The following is an 18,128-nucleotide window of genomic DNA, read 5'->3' on the forward strand; positions in this document are numbered from 1 at the left end:
CAGCAGGATTTATGGGTGTCATGAATCTTTAAAGAGCCTGTCGGGATGGTGGCTAATGGTTAGTGTAGATAGGCCATTCATACTACAGGAGGGGAAATTTGCCAAAATAATATAAACCGGGAAATAAATAAATAATGTATTAGTCTAAAACATGACAGAATCTCAAAAATGAGACTATTTATTGTGACTCACATCACTATTTATGGTAACACATTTTTTATTTATTTAATTTTGGCAGGATTTCTTTGTTTTTTTGGCAGGATTAGGTTAAATCCTCTGCATGGTGCCCCCAGACAGGAAGTGCTGAATTGGCATGCTGAAAATTAAGCTGTACAACAATGGCAGAGTGGTGTTTGTTTCCGTCAGCCTTAGTGTTTATTTTGAAAGTAGTAAATAGGATCATGATGCATCGAATGATAACTAAGGTAAGATTATGCCTTGCACTGTACAAGTGAAACCATGTATCTTTAGAGTACACAAGTGTAGACCGTATTTATGTTTCTGTATTTATCTGACTATTTTTATTACTCAAACTAAAACCACATTTGGGAAAAAAAAATCTGTCATACGCATGTGGCAATGACAATATGTAACTCATAACCGAGGTGTAGTACCACAAATAGCTCTTGACTTTCTGAGATTGTACACACAAATAGTCATTTCAGAGTCCTGGTCTGGAGAGGGTGCAGCACTTTCAGTGTCTCTCCTGGGAAGCTTTCTGTCCACTGAAACTAAACCAGTGTCAGACACCCCTGTTACTGACCCAATTAAGTTGGGAAAATGGGATAGCAATAAAGGGGAGCAGAGAAACTCATTTTGGGTAACTGCAAATTGTAAATTTAAGTAAGAAGTAAGCACAGTTCAAGCAATGAAGAACTCATATTTATTGGAATATGAAAGATATATATGGCTAGTATTTTATTGGATATTTCTTGGACGACGAATAAGTGAGTCTGAACATTTATTATTTACATTCTTTGTCCTGTTCCCTTGGTAATCAGTTCAGTTGCTTCATGCCTGGGGTTGACAAGCATACCAATGGTGTTTGAATTTGGATAAAGTTTCTGTAGCTTTTAACAATTCATTTGAGGAGAATAGCAATTGTTTCACATAATGAGCGAGGGCTAAGGTGAATCATGACGTGCCAGCTGTGTTAGATAGTTTTGTATTATTGTGAGATATCAAGATATAAAGAATTAAAAGCAAATATGTTTAAAATCATGTGCACTAATTAAGAGTCCTGAAATTTTGAAGGGACAAATGGTACCTAAGAAACAGCACTAAAAGAGCAGTTCTTGTCAGCGGTTTTTGGACTATTTAACAAAACTGCAGTTATGATCTTATTGATCTACTGTATGTGATGTGTCCAAAACAGAGGCAATGACATGTTGCTGGCACCCCAGACTGTTAATTTCTACGAATGTGGTCTCGGGAAAGATGTATATATTCTTTATTAGCAATTCATAATTCATGGTACATGAAAATTAATGCCAGCTGGCAGCTTTGCCAAATACATCTTGAGTAATGCATGTTGTAATTGGGTTTCAGTTTCACATTCGCGTATGGGCATCCATACAGTGCAGGCGCTCGTAAGAAAGGGGTGCTGCAAAATTAAAAGCGATCGCTTTTATCCTCCAAAGTGACTGGCCCATCTAACACACATATAAAGAGGTCAAACAGGAGGAAAGGAGACGAGAAACAGCGAGAGAGAGAGAGAGAGAGAGAGAGAGAGAGAGGGAGAGGGTGGGAGAGAGAAAGAAAAAGAGAGTTGATGTCGACACGCGATATTGACAAAGAGACTCATTTTCTGTCCTCGATTTCTGACGCCCATCTGGTCGATCAGCATATTGATTCCAGCATATGTAGGCTGTCACATTACAGCTAGGAATGGGACACCATGCAGTGCAGTAGTGCTCATTGTGCAGAAAGTTGGAAAATTTTCTATGAACCCAAAAAAATTATTTTATTATCAATATCCCTGAACTTTTTTATTTAAAGTTCTTTTATTTCCTAATAACTTGTGCACACCAAAAAAGCTCATAATCTGAAACCCATGAGTTTAATTAGAGAAGAACCTCTACATAAATGTGCATTGTATATGACAAAGGAACTAGAGGAAAGGTCATAATTCATTTGCACATCTGTGTATCTCAAACGCATGAATTGAGCTATGCATATTAATTATACTTATTTAAATTGCATACAGATTCATCTGCCACATTAAAGTTGAAACGGACAGATTTTACAGTTAAGTATAGAGTTTTGAGTTGTATACTTTTGATGTAATAAAAAATTGTATTGATTCTAAAGTTGATTCTGAGTTTAAAAGTGAGTTGAATTTCAGCTTGTTTCCCTTAGCAGCAAAATATGTTGAAGGAATTAATATTATATTATCTTTGAGAGTTTTGTAACAACAGGCAAAAGCTTGTGTTGATATTCACTGCCAGCAGCTACACAAATAATGGGTCAGTGACTACTGGTCAACATCCGAAAATTCTCACAGCTGTATTAGAAAAAGGATTAAAAATCAGAGAAATGATCAGTGTTATAATTCAGAATAGTTTTGCTGTTTAATACTGCTGTGTTTCAGAATTCTAATTATATTGGGGTCTTCAGAACAAGTTGTAATTACTCATTAATATAAGGACAGTATGTGTCAAAACTATTTTTATGTGAGAATCAATGCAGAAGTTTACTCTATGTAGATCCTGAGCTTTGTGCTGACAATGGAATAATTATCTTAAAATGTATTATTTTTCTCTTGTATGCCATGCAAGTACAACATATGAGCTAAATAGGTCGGTTGTGTGACATTACCTAAGAGTTGATTGGTACGCCAAATAGCTCTTTGAAATGTCATCTGACATCTAATCATGGTCAAACTGCGCTGATGCTTTTTTCTGCCCCGGGTCACGGATGATGTGATGTCATTGCTTAGGTGGGCGGGGCATTCTGCCCTTTGTGGCACTCGTCAATTCTGTCTGTGACAGAATGTTTAGTGACTCCTCTCAGGCAGGGGAACAGTAATATATGAAAATAGAGAGAGAGAGAGTGAGGGATAGAGAGAAAGAGAGAGAGAAAGAGAGAGAGTGCATGAAAGGGTGCACGAGAGATGGAGAGTTTATCCTGCGGCTTATAGAATGACATTGAAATCATATGCGCTGCGAACCTTAATCTGTCTACATAACACCTTAATATGGATGGGAGCCTAATCTGGGATGGGAAGTTGTGTGGGGGGGGGGATCAAAAGGAGAAGGAGACGGTGATAGAGGAATAGAGGCACAGGTAGAGAGGATCAAGAAGCAAACAGACTCAGTGAAAGTGCAGTGTGTGGAGTTTCATTAAATATTTGTGCACTGATTTACAACTAAGAAATTGATATGCAAGGACTCTTGTGTCTGAACGTCGGTGCATCCTCATTTGAGGACACTGCAGTGCTACATGCAGTTCCTGTATGTGAGGGGCTGCATCGTGTCAATGTAGTAGTGTGTGGAGCGGTGTCTGTAGGTCTGGGCTTGTGGCTGCAGGGCTTGAATGGTTTGGGCCATTCAGAGGCACTGACCATGGTTCAATGATGAAAGATGCTGGGAAACTACTCATCCTTTCCCCCCAGAAAGCCTAAGACTAAACTCAACCTTCCAATTAGTTATACATACACCTAGGGATTATTTTCAAGGTTAATATCAATAAATCAACATTTACATTTTTCATATGAAATTCAAGTGTCTGTTAAACTTGAGACAGACATATCACCTACCTTTTTTTTCAAATGAAAGACTGCCGAACAAAGACAGAAAGCAAACACCTCAGAATTTCACAGATATCAGCGTTGTGTATGTGCACTTGTTTGGGTAATGGAAGCAACAGTATCTGTGAGGACCATTTACTGGATACAGAGAGACAAATTCAACTTGTTGTTCTGTTGTCCTAATCCTCAGATGCAATGTCAGGTTCATTCACAGTGAAATGTTCTATTTTAAATCAACTCGTACATTGTACATATGGTCCCCGTTTGACTCATACGTACTCTGATAGAGTTGAATCAACACTGGACATTTTACTGTGTTAATTTGAGTTTAATCTGTGACCTCAGTTCCTTAAGTTTAATAAGTCAAGCATTTCCTGAATCAACACATCAAGTCAGACCTGAAGAGTCAATCACAATGGATGTTAAAATGTAATTTTCCTTTAGCAAATAAATCACCTGAATTTGGCTTGCAGCCAGGTATGTGCAACATCCAGTTGGTGTGGATTGATTGAAAGGATTCAGGCATAGCAGAATGCTCAAAGTGAGTTTGCTTTCAGATACTTCACCTGTTAGTCTGTCCTGGATGTTGCTAACCATGAATGATTCCCTTATGTTTCCTGAGGGGTAGCTTCTGGATGAAATGTTATGAATGGACACTGCCTATTGACACAGGCATAGACGTAGACCAACTGTCAGGCTTGCTCAGTGGTTGGCTCATATGTAAAAGTAAAAAAAAAACAACAAATAAAACCGACCATTACCATTCACAATGTCGATAAGGGTGCCTATATATGGTACTTAAAATGATGTGTAATGCATATGCTGTACACTGACAGGGGCTCCATGTGATTGTAAATCCATGGCTTCTTATCATAACCAGACATTGTTGAGTTTCTGACAGGCAAGGGCTGCGGGGGTGTGAAATATCTGCCTCGCAAGTGGGTGGCACTCACCCAGACACCTCTACAGGGGGCTGCCAGGGGTATCAGACGCATGCAAAGGTTAATTATAGCAGGTGCGTCTGTCACTCCTCAGTGATAAGGTCTTAATTTTCAGGCTGCACTGTGTCATCAGTCCACCCAGTCATCTGGAACGCAATCGAGACCCTCACCACCTAGGAGAACCCTGCATTTCAAATTAAGAGCCCTTGCTGTCTAAAAGAAGTATGCTTTTCTAAATGACGGCCCTCACGGTCTAAAAGAACTCTACTTTTCAAAATAGCAATCGTTCATTGAGAGAGAGGGAGAGGGAGAGAGCCAAAGGTAGCCTATTATTACAAACTCCCAGCCATCTGTATGGGTTTCGCACAGTGCAAAATCCTGCATGAAATGGGTATCTCACCACCTGACTCATCACATGGCTCTGCTAAGTTGTGTAATTGCTGTTCATTTTTCTAGAGTTGTTACTTGGCAGCATGTGGTGTGAAGAAACATGGTAACCTCACTAAACACCGTCTAGCGCCGTTCAACCTGAGCAGATATAATCCGTCTGAATGCCGAGGACACTGATACGGTGGAGTGCGCTTGCATTCCTGGAGTTCTGTTGCCTAAGCAGACTAACACCTCGTCACAGTTCAGGAGCCACTGTAAATATGAACATGCTTCATGGTGGGAACACTATGTTGGATGCAGAGCCAGAGAAGAGGCCTTTGCCCTTCTGTAGAAGCAGCAATCGCATCTATACTCTATAGGCTTCAATTTCCCATTCTCAATTAGTTATGGTGTGTTCTATGCTATGCTATGTTTTTGCCACTGTACTGAAAATATCATTCTTAGTTAATATATTTAAAAATGAATGAAAAGTGAAATGCAGGTTTAATGTTGTTGAGTGAAAGGGCACTGTTGTGGGTCATCTGTGTATCTGATCGATTGGCTTTGTTAATTAGCCTGACACCGACGGTGAAGCGGTTCGCATTCTGGCTGTGAGGAGGTGAGAGTGAGACATCAGGGGCAGGCAGGCCAGCGTCAACCTGTCCCAACCCTCCATCCCTCAGTCACAGGAGCCCAGCCCAGTCTGGGTACCCAGCAGGGGGCCACTGCGGGGCCGAGGCTGGGCTTGTAACCCAGGGTCCGCTGGTTTGACTCCCAGGCTTTACCTGAGTGGCCTTTATTGTTTCAGAGAAATATCCAGTTGAATAATGATGTTGGTTAAAAACCTGATAACCTATCTAAGTGCCCTGGACGCAGGTGTTTGCCGTTCTAAAACAGAGGTGGGCAAGGAGGGCGGTATCTATTTCTGATTAACTTCTGGCCTTAATTACTTAATTAGCCCTAACATTTAACAACTGACATTTACACCTCATTTACATCTGACATTTTGGCTACGTTTCTTGGAAGCGCGTGAACGACAGCCGAAGACTGCTCTTGTGTCCCTGTGTGAAACGTCTTGCTGTGAACCGGCGTCAGCGCGTTCGAGGTTTATTGTTAGCCTCCGGCAGCGGAGGAGAGCGGCGCTGCCCTGGTGCCGATGCAGGTACCCGGGCTCTCCTGCACGCCCGTGCTGCCCCTGCTCCCCGTAAGACTTATGTAAAGACCTGAGAGGATTACTGGGGCTGTGAGCACGGATGTAATCCGGAGCATTCTGCCACCAATACGGGACATTCCCTCCTCATCTCCAGCACAATCATCTCTCCGGCCCCCCTACCAGCTGCCTGCACCCCCCCCCCCCCCTTCACTCTCCTTTATTTATCTTTCATCTCTCTCTCTCTCTCTCTCTCTGCCCATCAGTTGTCAGGCTGCTTGTTTTCCTCTCATACTCATTACCCTCCTTTCTGTCTTTTCTGCCGCACATTCACTACCTTTTGGATACCTACCGTTGGTATTAGCTCATTAGCTTATTAGCTTAATTCCATTTAATATCCTGCAGGCAATATACATTCGAAAGGTATCTGATGACAGTCCTACTGCAGTCAATTAAATTTTTTTTAAAGCAGAGTAGAGTCTGTTGTTTTATGGTGTAGTTCTGTTGTTAAGGCACAGCTTTGTGATGTTTGGGCTGGCATAGGGTCTGCACACTCATTCGTCATTCATTTGTCGGTGTGGTATTGAGTCCTCTTCAGGACTGTGATGGGGCTTTCTGCTCTGTTTCTCTCAGTGCAGCATGCTAAAGCTCCACTGTGATTGGGTGACCCAGTCAGGTGACCCAATTTAGTTTAGCGTCTCTGCATCTCTCATAGCTTTTACAATACATTACATGACATTAAGTCACACTCATTTAGCAGACGGCCTTCTCCAGTGCTACGTACAGTATGTAGTTACAAGCTGAAATGTTAGCATGTCGTGCCACTGTGTCTAGTCAGCTGATGCCTGTTCCCTGGGGCTATGTTTTGTGTAGCAGGCCTAGCTTCCCTCTGGACCCACAGCACAGATGCCCCTCTAGCTGAATCCCAGGAGCAATCCACCACTTCCCTTTCTCCATGAAGCAGAGAATCCATCAACCCTGTCAGGCTGAGGACAAGGTCAGCCCCCCTCCCCCTCTTCTCTAAATCTTAACACTGCAATACAAACTAACCTAGTTCCAAGTCAACAAATAGGCATCACAGTTGAATGTCTGAATGTGGTTTCATTTATTCTATACAATAGGTTGCTTTGTTTTGTTTAAAGAATGTTCATCTTTGTGTTGGGTTCATTAAGAGCTAATGGAAGAGTAAAAGCCATTGTAAAAAAAAGCAGGTTTGATCTTGGATCATTAGGTTTTATTTCATCTTTGCTACCGCATTGAAAACATCAAGACAAAAATTTCATTGCATCATATCGCACCTTTTTTAAAAGATGCTTTGTGTTCTTGCTACATTTGTTTGATTTCATGATTGTCTTTTCATTTTTGTACCATTATACTTGCGTTTATTCTGCTTTCAGGACCAAGAGAAGGGAAGAAGGAAGCGCTGACGGTTGAAAGATGTGATACAAGTTGGAAAAGCAAAACTGGAAGACAAAGGAAAGAAGGATCTGATCTCCTGCTGCATTGTTTCTTTTCATAATGAGCGAGATGGGGATTAGAGCTAGGCTATATGAGGCCCTATGTCACTGCACAGTGATGAGGGGACCCTGAAACTCCTCTCTCTGTTAAATTTCTTTCACTTTTTTCTCATTTGCGGATATCCTGAACCTGTTCCCTGCTGAACAGTCAGTGTATTCCTAGTGGGGGAAAGTTTTCAAAAGTTTCTGCTACTGCCCAGCAGCACTGAAATTCAGAAAGCCTTGAGAATGGATATCAAAGGTAAAATAGTTATACTTATATTGTGACCCATCAACCTACCTTTTTTCTGTGTTGCATGCTTTGATTCTTTTTCTGCACTGCCTTTCACAGAAGCAAATTTCCTGTTTCTTCTCACACACCTACTGCTTCCAATTTACAATTAAGCTACTTTTTTTTTTTGGTAAAAAAAAATATTGGAAATATTACCTTGTTGCACAGGTAGAGCCTATAGTCCTTTCCTGGTTCAGACCTGTGATCTTTACCTCAGCCACTGGTGCATGCAACATACCCTTTATACACACCCATTGCGCTACCCTTTATATCTTGACTTGGCCATCTCAGCCCTGAACCTTCAGCGTTACACTTTGTTGCATGTTTTTTACTTGGAAGTGCTGGTTCCTGTGGACCCTTCTCAACGCGTTTCATCCTGAGAGAGGCTTAGTTGTGTGGGCCAACAGAAAGGAAGAAATAAAGTGCGTTCTCTTTGAAGACTTCTAAAGTCAACCACATTGGGAACCAATGAGGATTCATCTCTGCTCACCCAGCAGCCCTTGAGCCAAAGCACACCCTTGTTTGACTGTTGATTTGACCTGCTGGAGAGGTCATCTGCAGGTTTTCCAGCCTTTTGTTAACCTTATCCATTCTAAGCTCAACCAGTTCTGCTGAACTGAATTGTTCCCTTGTATCAAGGAATGTACTGATCGTAATTAGTTGTTCTCTATGCAGGTGTTGATCAGTGAAAAAGACAGCACCTTTGAAAAGCACTTTCTCCTGGGAAACTGGCAAACCCCAGAAAATGCTATTCCTTCACTCATAGCTGTGACCTGAATCTCTCTTTTGTGCTCTCTCTCTCTCTCTCTTTTTCTCTGCCTCTATTTCTCTTCAATTTTTCACTTAAGCTTACACAATAACCAACAAAAACTATTGACCTACAGTTAGGAGAGAGTTGGAGGTACCACCGACCAGCAGATTCAACGTTTGGGATTAGTAAGCTAGCATGTCACGCGGAGAACTGGACAGACCCTCAACAATGGAAGAAGAAGAAACCTGAGAGAAGGACCCTGGAACTGTGAAAAGCCTGACTGAAGGTCCAGACAATGGAAAGAAAACAAGGAGTTAAGAGAGGGTGAAATACGAATCAAATTCTGGTGCCTATCAAACGTTTTTTTCTCCAAAATGCTGATACCTGCACTTATGAACTACGCAATTGGCTGTAACTAAAAGACTCTGATGCAATTTTGTCAGGTATATTGGAATGCTTTTTCAGTGTTATTCAGTGTGTATTCTGTGTTTTAGAAAAACCTCAATTTGGATTCACCACTTTAAGGGTTTACCACTTTGTATCAATTAGTCCATCCAAATATGTGCCCTTGTACCTGATATTTTGTGTGGTATTAGAGGAGTATTCACACACCGTATTTCCACTATATGCATTTGCCAGGACAGGAGTGCTGTCCAAATTTTTGTCATCATCCATTCTGAAGTGTAAATATAGAATGAATGTACAACGCTGTTACATGTAGTTTTAAATGTGCAGTGTCCCTAAGGGAGAATAACAATAACACTGCTTTTGAGAATGAGGTAGTAATGTGCAAAAAACAATCCACATTTTATGATGACACAAATGTATAAAATTGAAAGTAATTTTTGGCCTTCGCTATTATATTGTCTGTTATACTTGTTTTCTGTTGCAATAAGAACAGAATTGTTTGGGATAAAGATACAGCGTAGCCTCAGGAAAACCCCTTCAACCAAAGTTTTGTGAATTCTCATTTCCCCTGGAATTCTGTTTTATTTCCTATGTAGGTGAATGTAGAGAGCTAAGGAGGACACTTTTGGAATACTTCACAGGTTTGACTGTAAACAAATTGCTGAGAAATGCTTTTGTTATTTTTTTGACTGATTGCCCTCATCTGGCGTTGTGTCTGCTGTTGGTTGTTCAGGGTCAACTTGTACTAACTCCTACGGTACATTTTCCATTACAAAACAAAGGCCTGCGAAGAAGTTGGACAACTGTGGAGGATGAAAGATGAGTATTTGAGTCTGTGTATTTTCTGTGTAGAAAGCATGCTGACCTCTCCTTTTTTGCTGCATGGGAATATACTGTCGATTCATGTGTCTCCTGAAGAAAACCCTTTCCTGGATTTGGTCATTTACTGATCACTGAATCTCTCCCAGTGCCTGTCTGAGGAGAGTTATTTTCACAGAATTCCTTTACTGTATCTCCTGTGTTCAGCTCCTCTGACCAAACCCAATTTCTGGAAGCTTCCCTTTGCTAACCCCTGTCCCGACACCACAACCAACCGTAGCACATGCCAACCTCAAACCCCTGAAAGCTTCCAGCCCGGCATGTATTCTCGATTTACCTCTGAAACCCGCTCCCTCTCATGAGTCTTGCCAAGACTGAAGTCCTCTTTCAACAACGGCACAACAGTGCTCCCCTGGCCCTGGTGAATTACGTACCAGACTGGGACGCCCTGCTGACAGGACACTGTCCATCGGCAGGCCGACAGTGTGGAGTCAGGTGGGGAAACCCTTACTTGATGTTTTCTCAACCAAATACGGCTTTTTGACAATCTTGGGGATTTTTTTTAAAAAAAGCTCCTCAATAAGGCTGTTGCCACACGAACTGGAACTTGGAGACTTCCAGTGAAGTATTACCTTTCAGTATAGCTTTGGAAAACAGTGCTGGGGGTCTCTTAAGTACAAGAACCTTCAAGTATAAGATCTTCTTTAACTTCTACAGACTGAGGAGTTTTTAAGTTGTTTATCACACAAATGAACTGTAGGATGAAGTTTTCTGCCATTTGGCAGAGGAAATTATTTGTTGTGTAGAACTGGAATTCTGAATCACATATTTTGATATTAACATGGTATATTAGTAAGACATAGACATATAGTACAAAGTAAGTTAAACATATTCAAATGCACAGTGCTTTGCACATCACATTGAGTGTGAAGGAGTGTGAAAGAGGAAGTTGACTTCATTATGTCAATACTATGCTGGCAGACTGCAAGGATATACTATTTTTCTATCTGTTTTTTTTTTGTAGGTCTCTGTGCACATAAAGGCTTTCTGACCTACAGATGTATTTGTCGGATTAAAAATTTTTGCACATTTCTTTTTTTAAACAATTTGGACTTATGTATGACTCATTCTTCATCCAGGTGGATACAAGTTGCACTTTCAAAGAGCGTGGCTGGGATAGAGCTGCAACCTGCTTCTTTCCAACTGAAGCGACTCGATCAATAATCTGCAAAATCTTTGCTGACCGGATACTGATTGTCTTTATGGATTTTCTGCTGTCTTGAAATGAAGGATTGAACTTTACACTGACATGGCAGCACGTAGAAAATCGATATCAGAATTATTTTAACTCAGAAACCCTTATTTATAGATCCCATATTACTAACATCCTTTTAGTTAGATATATGGGACTGGCTTCAAGTTGAAATATAGGATAGACCCTTCACGAGCACGAATATAGGAAGCACAGAATATATTGTTACCAGTGTAACGCACTGCGCACAGTTTCTTTGGCGCTCAGTACCACACGGACTGGCTCTCTCGTCATGGGAGCGGCGCGCGTGAAGAGACGCTTCAGCGCAGTGGTCGACGGGCCTGTGGAGGAAGAGGAAGTCATGAAGCTGGCCCAAAGCGCGGCCGAAACCGCCGGGGCGGGGGGCGGGCCCGGCAGTCCGGCGACGCCCGACAGCCCGCTCCCGATGCCGAACGGCAAAGCGCTCGCCGTGCGGGGGAACGGCAGTGGGGACGGTGAAGGGGGACCGGGAGCGTCAGGAGCTGGAGGGGAAGGGGGCAGAGGAGGACGCCCGGGGCTAAGGGGACTGGGGGGAACGAGGGGCAGCCGCTCCTCCCCTGACGCGGACGCGGACTCCGCCCCCGCTTCCCCCTCCCCCTCCAGCCGCCGCCGGCGCCGGCCCCGCAGCCGCTTTGTGGGCAAGGACGGACGCTGCAACGTCGCCTTCGTCAACATGAGCGAGAGGAGCCAGCGCTACCTCACAGACCTCTTCACCACCTGCGTGGACATCCGCTGGCGCTGGATGTTTGTGGTCTTCTCCCTCTCCTTCCTCCTCTCCTGGCTGCTCTTCGGCTTCACCTTCTGGCTCATTGCCTCCGCCCACGGGGACTTCTCCGCCTCCTCGGGCTCCGCCCCCCCCGCGGTAGGGGCCGGGGCGGAGCCAGGGGGGCAGCGGGCGGAGGAGCCCTGCTTCCTGCAGGTGAACAGCTTCATGGCGGCCTTCCTGCTCTCCCTGGAGACGCAGACCTCCATCGGCTACGGCTTCCGCAGCGTGACCGAGGCGTGCCCCCTGGCGGTGCTGGCGGTCGTGCTGCAGTGCATTGTGGGCTGCATCATTGACGCCTTCATCATCGGGGCGGTCATGGCCAAGATCGCCAAGCCCAAGAAGCGCAACGAGACGCTGGTGTTCTCGAACGCGGCGGTGGTGGCCCTGCGCGACGGCAAGCTCTGCATGATGTGGCGGGTGGGCAACCTGCGGAGGAGCCACCTGGTGGAGGCTCACGTGCGCGCCCAGCTGCTCAAGGTGAGGGACGCGCAGGTGCCCGTGCGCGGGGTTTCACCTAAAGGGGCCCGCCGGTAATAAACATGCACAGCAGAGCTTCACATGAACAGCACCGGCGCACATTACGAGTTACAAGTGATACTTTTTTACTAGTGACATTTTAACTTCAAGAATTTATGGCCCCAAGAGAGAGAGGTAAAAGGATATTAATTGTTTAATTTAAAAAAATAATGATAGTAATTTGAATGAGGCTCACATTGTCACAGGTTGAACTCCGTTAAATCTAAAATCCCCATCAATGTGCTCAATGGTCCATTCAACAAAGTCAAACTGGAGAATCTTGCCTACTGAGTTTATCTATCATCCATTCATAATTTTCTGCCTTGTACACTACATGCTGCACATGCAAGCACTGGTGCTGGTGTCTGAATGTGTGTAATGGTGCATTGCAATTTCTATGAAAAGTTATGTAACTGAAGACAAATCAATCCTCTCAGAGTGATTCATTTCAGCTTTAGCCGCTGCGTCAAACATCGTAGAATCACTGCCTTCCTCGCTGCAGCTGCCAGAGGTGGAAGGGAGGAGTGCTCACTGTGTCCACTTCAGAGGATTCAGCGGCATTCCCTTATCACACTCTCACTATGATGACCAAGACATGACCGTGACCAAAACAAGCACGGGGACTAGCAGCAATAAAAAATATTTTAGTTCATTATGATTTCTTCTTGACTCTGTATAATAGTTCTAAATCTGATGGTTAACTTTGGGACTTGGTGAGTTTAACATATAGATATATAAATAAAGGTATAAATAATATAAATTTAAGAAATAAAAATAACAGTAAGTGTGAAAGAAAGGTATTGAAAGTAAGCTGGACATATAAATGTAAAATTAAAAAGATACTTAGACAGCACTGAGAGAGGTAGAGACACAGGAAGAATGGAGAGATAGAGATGGTGAGAGAGAGAGAGAGAGAGAGAGAGAGAGAGACATCTGGCCTGCAGCCTGTGTTTAATAACATTGTGTTTTGTTCTCTGGGGTTTATAAGATTTGCAGAGGGATTAATTTTACCAGGATTCTTTTAACTCGAAACTATTACCCATTGTCATGTTGCCATGGCTTCTGCATGTGGTCAGTTTGTATGTGTGTGTGTGTGTGTGTGTGTGTGGTAGAGGTGTCTTTGGGTTTGTATGTCTGTATCTTCCCAAGGTTGTATCTATATTTTCATGTTTCTGTGTGAGTATCATAAAGATATGCCTTTTGTTCAACGTGTGTGTGTGTGTGTGTGTGTGTGTTTGTATGTGTGTGTGAGTGTGTGTATTTCTGTATGCGGACAGGTTTTTGTTGTTTTATGTGTACAGTGTGTATGTGCATGTGTGTAAGTCAGACGTCTGTAAGTATGCAGTATTTTGGCTGCCATGCTCTGTGATTTCATGTTGATTTTGGTGCCGCTGTGTCACTATGGATACTTCAGTGCTGAGGTTGCGGACGTTGTTTATATTCATGCCTGTAAGCTGCCTGCTGAGCCTATTTACATTGTCTGTATACAGCGTATAAGACTTAAACACAAGCAGACAGATCTTTATGGAGATTACGCCAAACTGCAACTGACCATACCTTCTGTGTGTGGCATTTACATAAGCGTGATGCTCAGTCCTCATATGTAGTATAATTCACATAGTAAAACATGGGCCAGTTTCACAGACACAGATTAGGTTTAGTCCTGGACTAAAATGAGTTTTGTATGGAGAATCTCCATTCAAAATTTTATTTAGTCTAGGCTCAGTCTGTGTCTGTGAAACTGGCTCTGTATGTTGTAAGTGTAAATGTATATTTACACCTTTAAATAGCGTATTCCGTACTTATTTGATACATGTGCAGCAGTACTAATAGTATATCATATATAAATAGATATAGGATGACATCATCCCATCTTTATTGGTCACTTTCACACCTAGGTCAAGGTTTACACATGTTTGGAACCTTGCTGACATTTGATAGAAACATACAGTAACTGCATCAGAACAGTCAACCCAAGGCCACTTTGAAAGGGGGTCGTCTTGGGCAATTTAAAGCTGAGCTCAGTGCATTTGTGACTTTGGTCCACTGGAAAGTCATGTGAAAAGAAAGCAAACAAATTTCAGTTGGAAATGAACAAATCGCAAATGGCGCCAAACTGTGGTAGGTCTCTGACATGAAACTTCTGCAGCCTGTTCTCCAGATGTTGCTCGGGAACTGTTTCCAAGGATACTGTCTTCCACGGAGGCATAGATCTCTTGGGCTTTGGTTTCCAATGCAATTAAACCAAATAGCACATATGAAATGCATGACCGTGGCACATACAGTAGAGTGACTGTGTTCTCCATCGTAACATTCTCCAAAGATCGTCTGCTGCGAGTGAACGGCCAGCCAAGCCAAATCCTGCTGTGTGAAAGCAGTAGAGAACCTGTCTGCATGTTCGAGCAAGTGGGCTAACCAAACAAATGAGATTTCTTTTGCAAATTGGTTCAGGTTTGACTTGGTTCAGACTTTATACTGTCTCGGAGTTTCTCTGGTGTTACTTTCGGTTAATGCAGCAAGATAGCATCAACTACCGTTGGCTTTGTTATATTTCTTATGACTAAATTATTCCATTGTTCTACGATGACACGTAAATTCTACACATATTTTATTATTTTTGATGTATAAGTTGGACCTGTGGAGATGTACAGTGGCCTGGACCAGGTTGGGGCTGTGGGCTGGGTCGCAGGTATCTCCACAGCAGGCCGCACAAACCCAACCGCTGGTCTCCCTCCGGTCTCTCCCCAGCCCAGGGTGACCCCGGAGGGTGAGTACCTGCCCCTGGACAACGTGGACATCAACGTGGGCTTCGACACGGGCACGGACCGCATCTTCCTGGTGTCGCCCGTCACCATCGTGCACGAGATCGACGAGGAGAGCCCGTTCTTCGAGATGGACCGGCGCGCGCTGGAGGGCGACTCGGAGCTGGAGGTGGTGGTCATCCTGGAGGGGATGGTGGAGGCCACTGCCATGACCACGCAGTGCCGCAGCTCCTACCTGGCCTCGGAGATCCTGTGGGGCCACCGCTTTGAGCCGGTCCTCTTCGAGAAGAAGAACTGCTACCAGGTGGGAAGAGGGGTCAGGGGGGAGGGGGGGAGTGGGGTGCAGTGGAGAGACGGCCTCAGTGCAGTGAACACATCTATTTATGGGCAGAGTCGAGAGAGAGCGCAAGAGAATCCCACACAGCAGCAGAACGCATCCAAATGTGTTTCATTAGTGCAAAATTCCACACTTTCCTGATCACAGTGAGAAAAAAGCCTGTGATATTTAGACAGAGGAGTTACTACGGTAACAGTAAGCAGAAAAGGAGTACAAATACTGGGTTAAACCGTTCACTCAATTCTCAAATAGTGAGAATTGTATTCAATCAGAGTTGATGTTACACTGACTGTTTTCCTCTGAGCTGCCTGTGAACTGGTTTCAGACGCGCTACTGTCCCTCTCTGCCGCGCAGGTGGACTACTCCTTCTTCCATCGCACGTACGAGATTCCCAGCACCCCCTCCTGCAGCGCCAAGGAGCTGGCGGAGCGCAAGTACATCCTGGGGTCGCGCTCCTCCTTCTGCTACGAGAACGAAGTCGCGCTGCAGCTCGCCTCCCCCGGCGACCAGTCCGTCGCCCCGTCCCCCCGCAGCGACCCCCACGCCGAGCTCGCTCACCCCCACGCGCAGTGAGGGAGCGGGGGCTCCGGGGGGAGAGGGCAGGCGAGAGAGGGAGGGAAGGAGAGGGGAAGGCAGGGAGATGTAGGTCAGAGAGCGGTGAGTGAAGAGCAAGAGCAGTGATTGAGGAAGGGAGAAACGGGGACATGAGACGAGGGAGTTAGAGGAAAGCGAGGAGGAGGAGGAGGCTTGAACAGGTAAAGTATCAGGAGAGTATTTATTGCTAAACATTGAGATTTATAACCAAACATAGGGGAAAGAGGAAAATGGGATATGTAATGGAAAATGGAAAATAAATGGAATGATAGTCAGGGAGAGATGGGAAGAAATAGTTGGTGCTAAAGGGACAAATAAAGTGAATGGGGGAAGAAGAGGGGGGCTGTAGCATTGAAAACCAGCTAGCTGATTGGGCCTGGCGATCTTACAATATTCATACAAGCACATTTGCCATTTTTCTGTACCAGCTTGTCAGTTCTTTACTGTGGCTCCAGTACGTATCTGACAGACATACAACAGCACCCTCATGTGGCCAGAATAAGTAACAATGTGCTCTGTTGCTTTTGTATTCTTTTCACTGACTGTTTATGAACTGTTTGGAGCATTTAGATAGTTTTTCCATTTGACTATAGATACAGTATTAATCGCCCACATGCTTATGGAACTGTGTTAGGATGAGAATCAATATTTTTTGCCACAAAAACATTGATTAGAAAAGTATTTATTGCTAGTTATGTTACTTTCAAAGGGTGAGAAATAATGATAAATTATTCTGTTGAGTCTATAAATGAATGTTAGATTACATGCTGGAGTTACTGCCGAACAGATGAATAAAGCAAAGAAGCTACTTAAAATGTGCAGCAATTTTCAGTAGCTGCACAAGACATGTTGATAATTTTGTATTCTCTTTGTTCTGAAACTTTATTTTCTATTAATTTTATTTCAGGAGAACATGGTGTGTTGTATAAAAACTGTAAGGGTATAGCTGAATCCTGAACCCTGTATGAAAATTAGACATGGCTGTTTATTATGTTGCTTAGGTTGCTAGCTTACAGCCATTTATGTTTTACGTCTTCAGAAAAGATGAAGACAGAAAAGACTGTGATGTGCACAGTCGGACTTCTGGAAAACGCACAGTCTCTCTCTCTCTTACTGCTTCTGCATTTTGGACTCACTGAGTTGCAGCTGGATGGGCTGTGCCCTGGCCAGCAGTCAGAGTCAAGCATGAGACTGTACACCCATCCGACTGCCTAACCGCTGCTGATAACGTTCGGTCTGGGTTCTTTAGTTTTGCAGTATGATGACTGCAGCCAGTGTTAATATTGCGGTTGTGTTCTTGACCTCTTTGTCTTTTGTTGGCTTTTTGAAACTCGATCAAACTCTGGCGAACAAGGTTCACTTTCGTTTTGGTTTTTTTTGACACTGGAATAATCAGCCATTGTTGTTGCTGGTGCCTGAAAAGTTAATCGTTTGGGAATCGCTACTTTTCTGTTTCATTGTTCTGCTGACAAATAATTTTTCATTGTGTTTATTGCATTTTATCAATTCTTTGACTGTTTTGACAGTGTGTGCTACTTCTGTACACAACTGAGATGCAAATAGTTCCAGTACGTTTGCATGAAATCAGCACAATATCTTGTATTGCTATGTATTCTATCAGATAACGTTTCCGTAAATGTTAACAGCACACTTATATATATCAAGTAACTCATACTTGATATATGACTTTGTAAAGGTAGTTGTTGAGTGGTGGTCTTTGCAGATACACTTAAACATAGCCCTGTACTGATTTGAACACTGTAACAGAACTAATATCATTGTTAACTCACTGGGAGGAAGGCTGAAAGGGAACACTGAAAATATATACGAGAAGCATCGTATATTACATAGCACTTAACATGATTATTTCCATAAGTTATGTTTCAAT

The 18,128-nt window shown here is 43.4% G+C and overlaps 1 protein-coding gene across 5 annotated transcripts; it reads left to right on the top strand.

Annotated features, from left to right (window-relative positions):
• Positions 1–684: 684 nt before the first annotated feature.
• kcnj14 (potassium inwardly rectifying channel subfamily J member 14) lies at positions 685–16,943 on the top strand. Of its 5 annotated transcripts, none has more exons than XM_035383133.1 (6): positions 685–947; positions 7,082–7,205; positions 7,606–10,469; positions 11,114–12,508; positions 15,296–15,613; positions 16,001–16,943. In XM_035383133.1, the coding sequence occupies exons 4-6, from the start codon at positions 11,519–11,521 to the stop codon at positions 16,217–16,219; spliced, it is 1,527 nt and encodes a 508-aa protein (XP_035239024.1). In that variant the 5' UTR covers positions 685–947; positions 7,082–7,205; positions 7,606–10,469; positions 11,114–11,518; the 3' UTR covers positions 16,220–16,943. The 5 variants fall into 5 exon arrangements, with proteins under 5 accessions (XP_035239024.1, XP_035239038.1, XP_035239046.1 ...); XM_035383147.1 differs by having other exon boundaries at positions 7,606–9,190; positions 9,752–12,508; XM_035383155.1 differs by having other exon boundaries at positions 7,606–9,190; positions 9,889–12,508.
• Positions 16,944–18,128: the final 1,185 nt, after the last annotated feature.

This window comes from Anguilla anguilla, chromosome 1 (genome assembly GCF_013347855.1).
Source record: "Anguilla anguilla isolate fAngAng1 chromosome 1, fAngAng1.pri, whole genome shotgun sequence".
Classification (NCBI taxonomy): domain Eukaryota; kingdom Metazoa; phylum Chordata; class Actinopteri; order Anguilliformes; family Anguillidae; genus Anguilla; species Anguilla anguilla.

What these genes read in the sequence shown, in the direction of transcription:
- kcnj14 (XM_035383133.1), top strand. Translation starts at nt 11,519, where the DNA reads ATGGGAGCGGCGCGCGTGAAGAGACGCTTCAGCGCAGTGGTCGACGGG. An exon ending in TGCGCGCCCAGCTGCTCAAG is followed by an intron (nt 12,509 to 15,295) that starts GTGAGGGACGCG and finishes GTCTCTCCCCAG; the next exon opens with CCCAGGGTGACCCCGGAGGG. An exon ending in AGAAGAAGAACTGCTACCAG is followed by an intron (nt 15,614 to 16,000) that starts GTGGGAAGAGGG and finishes TCTGCCGCGCAG; the next exon opens with GTGGACTACTCCTTCTTCCA.